Source organism: Nicotiana tabacum, chromosome 11 (assembly GCF_000715075.1).
Source record: "Nicotiana tabacum cultivar K326 chromosome 11, ASM71507v2, whole genome shotgun sequence".
In the NCBI taxonomy this organism is placed as follows: Eukaryota; Viridiplantae; Streptophyta; class Magnoliopsida; order Solanales; family Solanaceae; genus Nicotiana; species Nicotiana tabacum.
Genome location: NC_134090.1, coordinates 120610202 through 120620164, shown reverse-complemented (window position 1 = coordinate 120620164; position 9963 = coordinate 120610202). Strand labels below are relative to the sequence as shown.

At 35.1% G+C, this 9963-nt stretch overlaps 1 protein-coding gene across 1 annotated transcript; it reads left to right on the top strand.

Annotated features, from left to right (window-relative positions):
- Positions 1-2076: 2076 nt before the first annotated feature.
- Positions 2077-4097, top strand: LOC107822024 (uncharacterized). The gene is made up of 2 exons (XM_016648514.1): positions 2077-2086; positions 3394-4097. The coding sequence occupies exons 1-2, from the start codon at positions 2077-2079 to the stop codon at positions 4095-4097; spliced, it is 714 nt and encodes a 237-aa protein (XP_016504000.1).
- Positions 4098-9963: the final 5866 nt, after the last annotated feature.

Genomic DNA, 9963 nt, shown 5'->3' with positions numbered 1-9963 from the left:
CTTCGCGAACGCGGTCAAAGCCTTGCGTTCGCAAAGCACAACTTAACTTTAACCAATTCTCCTCTTACGCGATCGCGACCAAACCCTCGCGAACGCGATGCTTTACCCAGATGGACCTTCGCAAATGCATTCCATCCATCGCGAACGCGATGAGTTAATTCCACTGAAGCTCAGCCTCTCAATTCCTTCTGTGCGAACGTGACTACACACCCGCGAACGCGATGCACCTATGCCCAGCCCTTCATAAACGCAGAGACCTCATCGCGAACGCGAAGGCTTAATTTCCACCTTCCTTGACTGACCCTTCGCAACGCGAGGACCCTCTCGCGAATGTGAAGGTCTCTTTTCTGCAGCACTGACCTGCAATTTTTTGCAGGTTCCAACTTTATGAATTGGCCCGAGGCCCCCGAGACCTTAATCAAAGGCACCAAAACATCCCAAAACCTTATTCAAACTTGTTCTAATCTTCAAAACACCTCAAACAACATCAAATCAGCTAAAACACATCACATTCAAGCCTAAGTTTCTTAAAATCTTTCGAATTTCGCTTTTGATAAAAAACATGACCAAACCACGTCCGAATGACCTGAAATTTTGCACACACATCCCAAATGACATATCGGAACTACTACAACTCTAGGAATTTCCATTCTGACTCCTAGATCAAAATCTCACCTACCAACCGAAAATCACCAAAAATCCACTTTCGCCATTTCAAGCCTAAATCTACTCCGGAATTCCAAAACTCATTCCGATCGTGCTACTAAGTCTCAAATCACCTCTCGAAGCTAACCAAATCATCGGAACTCACATCCGAGCCCTCTAGCATATAAGTCAATATTCGGTTGACTTTTCCATCTTAACCTTCCTTAAAAGAGACTAAGTATCTCAAACCTTACCAAATCCTTTCCGAACCCTACCCAATCAACCCGATCATATATAGAACCATTATACAAAGCAATTAGAAATAGAAATGGGGGAAACATAGTGGTATCTCATGAGACGACTGGCCGGGTCATCATAACAACCTATCAACGCCTAGTAAACCGAATGTTCGAATAACAAATAGGGAAATCTATGGAAGTTCATATTGATAACATGCTAGTTAAGTCCCTACGAGCAGAGGACCATTTGAAGCATTTGCAGGAAACTTTCAGTATACTGAAGAAATACAACATGTAGCTCAACCCGGAGAAATGTACATTCAAGGATCAAAGCTATATATTTTATTTGGTTTGCTTTATTTATATTTGCAGTTAATTTCAATATCAATTTACTTTTTCTCTCAGTTTGTCATGTATTATTAAAACCACAGTATAAATTCAAATGTTAACCGTTTTTAGGGTAAATACCCTCTATCCTTAAGGTAAGCCATGCTTTGGTATCAATTGCTTTGTAAATGTAAGTTATATTATATCTGAACGGATTCAATCTGAATATTCACTCAAAGATTCGTGCTAATTATACCATTTGGAACCCTCTATCCTTAAGCTAGGCCTGGCATTGGTATCAATTGCTTTGTAAACGTTAGTTATATTATATCTGAACGGATTCAATCTGATTTTTCACTCAAAGATTCGTGCTAATTATACTATTTGGAACCTAAGCACTCCTAGAGATATACGGGTTTAACCCATTAGTAATTTAATTCAAGTGAGCATGCAAAATGAATAAGATTCACATAAGTTTTTCGGATAGCCAGTTACAAATCTATTGATTTAACTGTTACAAATTTACTGTCTCTTCTAGAGACTTGTAGTGTGGTTCACGTATAAGATAATAAATCATTTACTTTGTCTCCCAAAGGAAATAATATATCAGATAATATTATGTAGTTATGCATATATGGTAGCTTCTTTGATTGAAAGAAATTACTATATATTAGGAGTTCCTAGGGTAATTATAATTTATGGAGAAGTCCCTATGGCTAAAGTATCTGCCTAAGAGTCCATAGCCTACCTATTAATATGCATGTGATTCCATTATGATGGCATCCTACGATAGGCACAGGCTAGAAGGCTCCTAGTTTTTATTCGTCACAACCTTTTAAGGCGACTCTACAACACTTGAACAACTATGGATGAAGGTACTTTCTTGTTAATATTCCACTGCGTAGGCTCTGTGTATGTGTTTAAATAGCCACGTGTGGTATCAGATGTCTTTAGCCAGTTGTTCAGTGTTTTGAAATGACTCATATTTGAATTGGAGTTGTGATCCAAAACCATATAATGAAAAGTAATTGATAAACTCATTAACAAGAAGCTTCGACGGTGCTCTTATGTTCGGTTAAGACATCTGTATTAATTTCTTATTTGACCTATGTATTGATCCTACCGTGTCATGGGCAATTTGAATGTGTTTGTTTGAATTCTATGAAACACTTGGCCGAATATAAAGTAATAAATCCTACCATGTTAGTTTTGGATCTCCGATTGTTCAACGTATTTGATGTGATTCTAGAATAACTCTAGACAATCTATCTTTGGTAATAGATTTTGTTAGTTTATGGTTCCAAAATATTCTCCATGTTATTCAGCAGTTAATTGGCAATAAATAGATTTTCTAGCTAAACTAAATATCAATGAAGATGTTTAAGTTGATTAATATAGTTCAAGACTTCGTGAAATATTTGTATGCAATAATAGTACTGTTGATATTTTTTCTCTCACTTAAAGCATTTACAAAGTAATTATCTTCATCTAGTATCACCTCCGTTCATAAGACCATCTTTGTATATGCAATTGTGATCTACAATTGAATTATGATTAAAAGCTACTATTTTGCAAGAAATTGCAACTATTTATTTTACTTCCGTTGAAATTATCCTTATAATATCTAGATTAATTATAAGAGTTAATTTTGTTTATAGGCTATAGAAGATTGGTGCTCATTTAATCTGTGTGCCTATTTTGAAATCAATCAATATCCTATATAATTTGATTGTTTTAACAAATCATTGTAAGATGTCATTAGGAATTTTCTTTTATATCGTGTATTTAGGTAGTAGCCACAGTACCTGAATACTTGATATAAAAGAAATTAAGTTATTTAATCACATAATTTTTTAGTAATTAAAAATTATAATGACATCTATTTAGTCCAGTTATCTCATTATAATAGTAACCCAACCCTACAGGGAGGTAACTATTTTGGTGAGATTAATTTGGAATCAGATAGTAAACCTTTGAGTTTAAAATTATCTTATGCCCACAGGTACAAATTAATTTTATGCGTTTCGATTTACTATTCTAATAAAGTAAAGTAAATTCTATGCATGGATTGCATCCTCTGCCCCACAGGAGGGTCTAGAATTACTTAGAATCGATATTTTATGCGATTCACTTTTGATGGATTGTACTTCATAACTTATGTATGTTTATCCTTGTTTTGCAGTCTTTACCGCTTTTTCTACTGGTATTTTTAATGAGAATGCTCGAATTCTAATGCTTTCTGGTGATAATTACGCTGAATGGAAGGAGAAAGTCCTTCTCACTTTAGGGTGCTCGGATCTGGACCTGGCACTCCGTATGGAAACACCACCTATTCCCACAAAATCAAGTACGCCAGAGGCTAAGGCTAATTATGAGCGGTGGGAGCGATCTAATCGCTTAAGTTTAATACTCATAAAATCTCATATAAGCCAAAGCATTAGGGGTTCAATCCCTAATAACGATGAGGTCAAATCTTACATGAAGACAACTGATGAACAAATCGTAAGTTCTAATAAGGCATTGGCCAGCACCCTTATGATGAGCCTCTCAAGTATGACTTTTGACAGAAGTCGTACAGTGCGTGAGCACATTATGAAGATGAGAGACATTGCTTCTAAACTCAAGCCCCTTAAGGTTGATAAGTCCAAACCATTTCTTGTGAATTTTATTCTCAACTCACTTTTTGCTGAATATGGTCCGTTCAAGATTTCATACAACACACATAAGAATAAATGGTCAATCAATAAACTTTTGACCATGTATGTTCAAGAAGAAGAGAGGTTGAAAAATGAGATACCTGAAAGTGTTAATATGGTGACTCATGGTAATATAAATGCAAAGAAGGGCAAAAGTGTTCCCATGAAGAAGAAAAGCACCTTTGACTAAGATGCTTGCCATTTCTGTAAGAAGAAGGGAGACTGGAAGAAGATTGCCTGAAATACAAGAAATGACTTGAGAAAAAAGGTAATTTTACCTTTGTATGTTATGAATCCAATTTTATTGAAGTTTCTGATAATACGTGGTGGATTGATTCTAGTGCTACAATTCACATTGCCAAAATCATGCAGGGCTTTCTAACTCAGAGGAAGCCGATAGGAAGTGAACAATATGTCTATTCTGGCAATAGGACACGTTCATGTGTAGAAGGCATAGTGACTTATAGGCTCATTTTGAAGGATGGTTTTTACTTAAATTTAGAAAATACTTTTTATGTTCCAGAATATTCTAGAAATTTAATTTCTATTTCAAGACTATCGATTAGTAGATATGGTTTGAATTTTCATTATCCTTCTGTGAAACTTTTGAAAGATAATAAAGTTATTGGTTTTGGAAATTTGAATGGAATTTTATATAAACTTGATCTAGACCCCATATTTGAATGCAATATTTTAAGTTTACATGACACAGAAATTGGCACTAAGCAATGTATTATCAATGAGAACTCATCAAGTCTTTGGCGCAAGAGATTGGGACACATCTCTATTGATAGAGTCAAAAGGTTGGTTAATGGTGGAGTTTTAAAAGCTCTTGATTTTTCTGACTTTGCGACTTGTGTGGATTGTATAAAGGGTAAGCAGACCAACAAATTAACTAAAAGTACCAAAAGGAGTTTTCAATTGCTTGGGATCATACATACAGACATATGAGGATCTTTTTCCTACCACTTGCTTGAATGGTGAGAGATATTTTATCTCATTTATTGATGACTATTCTAGATATGTGTATCTCTATTTTTTGTTTAACAAATATGAAGCACTTGATGCTTTTAAAGTTTACAAAACAGAAGTATAGAAACAAACTATTGCTTAGATCAAAATTGTAAGATCTGATAAGGGTGGAGAATATTACTTTAGGTACACAGATAAGGGACAAATTAAGGGTCCATTTACTGAGTACTTGAAAATAAATGTATAATTGCCCAATATACCATGCCAGGAACACCATAACAAAGTGTGTGGCAGAAAGAAGGAACTAGACATCAATAGATATGGTAAGAAGCATAAATAACAGATCAAGCTTACCTTTATCCTTATACATTGGGAACTTGAATGTTGCTCAGAAAAATTCTCATGAATTATTTGAACAAGAATAAGTTCAAGATCCACCACCACTTGAGGAGCCATATGAAGATCAACACGCTTTACTTGAACTCACTACAAAAGTGTCTGAACTAGTGGGAGTAAGAAAATCTTCAAGAGTTTGAAAATCAACAATTTCTAGTGACTATGTTGTATATCTCCAAGAGTCTTATTATGATTTTGGACTAAAAGATGACCCATGTTCGTTTTCACAAGCCATGAGTGGAGAAAACTCTATACTTTGGTATGATGCCATGAAAGAATAGTTAGATCTATGGGTAAAAATAAAGTCTGGGATCGCGTTGAATTACCAAAGGGATCCTCTACTATAGGTTCCAAATGGGTCTTTAAAACTAAAAGACATCTGGTACTATTGAACGATATAAAGTCAGGCTTGTAGCCAAGGGTTTACTCAAAGGAAAGGCATTAATTACCATAAAACCTTCTCTCTAGAATCAAAGAAGGATTCATTGAAAATAATCATGGCATTAATAGTTCATTTTGATTTGGATTTACATCAAATGGATGTGAAAACAACTTTTCTGAATAGAGATCTTGAAGAGGAGGTATACATGTGTCAGCCTGAAAGATTTTGTGATAAGGACAAAAGTCATCTTGTTTGCAAATTGAATAAATCTATTTATGGGCTAAAGAAGGCTTCCCGCCAATAGTGTAATTATTTCATAATGTTGTTTCTTTATTTGGGTTTACAGACTAAATAATTCCTTATCAAGAATTTTAAGACGAAGGATATGGGTGAAACCTTTTGTGTCATTGGCATAGTGATTCACAGAGACAGATCTCGAAGATATCTTGGACTATCTCAAAAGGCCTACATTGAAAGAATTTTGTAAAGATTCGGGATAAAGAACTATTCACGTATAGCAGCACCTATAATTAAAGGTGACAAATTCTCTTTGAACCAATGTCCATAAAATGCATTGGAAAAGGAGCAAATAAAAGATATTCTCTATGCTTCGCTTGTTGGGAGCCTTATGTATGCACAAGTCTGTACTAGACTTGATATTGCTTTTACTGTAGAAATGCTTGGCAGATAGCAAAGTAACCCTAGTCTTGATCATTGAAAAGCTGGTAAAAGGGTTTTGAGATATTTGCAAGGAACCAAGGATTTTAAGCTCACATACAGATACTCTGATTCATTGGAGGTGATTGGATATTCAGACTCTGATTTGGGAGGATGCAAAGACACTGTAAATCTACTTCAGGATACATTTTCCTTCTGGAAGCTGAGTTTATAGCATGCTACGAAGCTACATCACAGGAGTTATGATTGAAAAACTTTATTTTCGGCCTTAGGATTGTCGATTCCATTTCAAGGCCATTGAGAATCTTATTTGACAATTCAGCTGCAGTGTTCTTTTCTAAGAATAATAAAAGTGGCAGCCGAAGCAAGCATATCGACATAAAGTACTTGATAGTTAGAGACTATGTGAAGAAGCAAGATGTGAGTCTTGAGCATGTTAGTACTACTTTGATGATTGCTGATCCTATGACTAAAGGTCTTCCGGTTAATATTTTCAAGGATCATATAACCTATATAGGTCTTAATAGCTCAATTTAGCCTTGCTTTGTTCTCTAACAGTTTGTTTAGACATTATGTTTATTTTGATACACATGATAGTGCACACTTTAGTTTTTCATGTATTATTTTGTGATCATTGGATCAATAAAGTTGGACTCCGAATGACTTATATTAAGGTTCATTCATAAAGTTGTTGACACTTTGTTAGAACATTTGTACATTATATTACATAGAAAGAATTATTTGTTTAAGAGCATGACCGCCATAATTCGTGTGATAATATGTTCTAGTTAAAGTGATTGTTGCATAACTTTTAGTTGAGTGATAAAGTCTATGGCCATATTATATATTTATCTCTCATAAAGGATTATCTAATTTTAATATGTCGGTCAAGTGGGAGAATGTTAGAAATTTACCGTCTCTTCTAGAGACTTCTACTGTGGCCTACATATAAGGTAATAAATTATTTACTTTGTCTCCTAAAAGAAATAATATATCAGATAATATTATGTAGTTATGCATATATGGTAGTTTCTTTGATGGAAAAAAATTACCGTATATTAGGAGTCCCTAGGGTAATTATAATTATTGGAGAAGTCCCTATGGCTAAAGTATTTGGCTAAGAGTCCCTAGCCTTCCTATAAATACGCCTATGACTCCATCAGTCTGACATCCTACGATAGACACAGGATAGAAGACTCCTAGTTTTTTCTTCGTCACAACTTTTTAAGGCGACTCTACAATACTTGAACAATTATGACTGAAGGTATATTCCTGTTAATATTCCGTTGTGCAGGCTCTGTGTATGTGTTTAAATAACCACATTAACATGTCCTTGTTGCATTGCACGGTAAAGGTATAGAGTAAACTAAATCTACTTAAAATTGAGAAAACAAGTTTAGCAATACATGTTACTAAAATGTCGTAATGATCAAACTCCCTGAGACTTCTTTTATACAACTAAGAAGAAGAAAAAGCAGTGGAAGTGGAAGCAATATTTTGTCTGAAGTTTGTCAATAATGGTTAAAAAAAATTTAATTTAAAAAATTTAGATATATAATTTAAATAAATTGATGGAAACTGACCAACTCATTAAATTTTTACGTTTGTAGGCTACAAGTAATATAAGCAATTGTCCGATTTGTATTCGGAACAGGACATACATGGCCAACCCGCGTTGTCCTTAACGTTTTCTCTGTTCGAAGGATATCTTGCGGACCTCGCATTTGCGAGGAGGTAATCGTATGTGTGAGGTGGGCTGGGGGCTTGAGAGTTCGCATTCGCAAACTCTTTGATCGCATTTGCGATGGACATCTGGATAGGGGGCAACCGCATTTTACGACCAAGTTGTCGCTTTTGTGAAGGGGTTTGTGTTCGTATTTTCGGATATTATGTCGCTTTTGCGACATTTTCAAAGCTTCTCAGTGATCGCTTTTGTGATGCCTTTTCTACATTTGTTGTGGGTCGCATTTGTGAACCCTAGATCGCAATTGCAACATCTGCAACTGATATTAATAATGGGATTTCGGGACTTAGTCTCATTTTATCACATTTTGAGCCCTACATTTGGCGGAAAGCGATTTTTGGAAAGGATTTTCACATCTAGCTATTGGCTAAGTGATTTTGACTCAATTTCGTAGGGATTTTAACATCAAAATCATGGAATTTGAAAGTAATTTTTGGAGATCTTTTACTATATTTTTAAAAAATAAAAATTTGAGATTTGAGAGTCGTGTTGGACTCGAATTTGAAAACCAAATACATATTTGGACTTGTGAGGTTATGGTATTCAAATTGACCCTTCGAATCGGGTTTTGACCGGGCGGGTCTGGAATTGACTTTTGTTGACTCTTTGGGAACTGTGTAAAGATCTTAACTTTATTAATCGAAATTAGTTTCTCCTACATTGTTTGATATTATTAAGTCATTTTTGGTTAGATTTGAGCCAGCAGAAGTGAATTTTAAAGTAAAAGCTATTTTTGAGTGTTGATTTGGGCAATTTGAAGTAAGTATCTTGCCTTACTTTGTGTGAGGGAAATTATACCTTAGGATTTGGATTAATTGCTTATTTGTGTTATGTATAAATAACATGTACATGAGGTGATGAGTGTTTACGCGGATGTATGTTTGCTTTATGACCGGATTGGACCCGAGATTGTTCTTATCACTTTGTTTGGATTTGAGAGGTCCCTGCTCTACGTGTACTCACTTCACATGACTACTTGAGTTTATGTTCCCAGTTAGAGATCATATTTTTAGTATTCTATTTCCTTAAATGGCCAAGTTGGGCGTTTGTAAAATTGTTGCTACTTGGGTTAACTGAATTCATGTTATATTTTGAACATCCATCCGCATTTTCCTTATCGATTTGTTCTTGTGCATTGCGTTGGCGGATTGTGAGTTGATTTCTTGATGAAAATGCTTGGCTCTTGTATTGTTATGATTATGGCATATAAGGACTTGTTGGCCGGATTGTTTGGGTGTTTGCACGATATTTCTACCTTGTTATTGTTATTATTGATATTGCATATGTGGCATGATAAGGCGGGTTATATCGGGTTTGCACATGTGGCGAGACAAGGTAGGATGATTGTTAAAACGTGTGTGGCAAGACAAGGCAAGAACTTAATTTATTGTAGCGCACACGTTGAGATAAGTGTAGCTATATGGGGATGATATGCGATGGCCTGGAGGCATTTATTGATGATATTTGTGTTGTGGTGAAAAAGGGATATTCTTGTTTGTGCTCATGACTTCTTTGCGTGTGTCATGTATTTATTCATTTTTTGTTGTGTGGTTTCTAATCTGCCATTCTATATCGTTGTTATTACTTGATAATTTTATTGGCAAGATGAATTTACCTATGTGAAGTTGTTATCTCATATTCTATTGAGTTGTTGATAGCACAATGGATTGAAATAAAAAGAAAGTTGTTATCATGCTTTACTTTATTTGATTCTTGATAGCTCTCTTGAACGTGTTATGGGTAATTGATACGGGATCAAATTATAATGTGGCACGAGGTCTTTGTCGTGCTATGTCACTAATGATGCAACACGAGGTTTTTGCCATGCGATGTGACTTATGATGTAGCACGAGTTCATTTCCATGCAAGGATAATTGACAATGC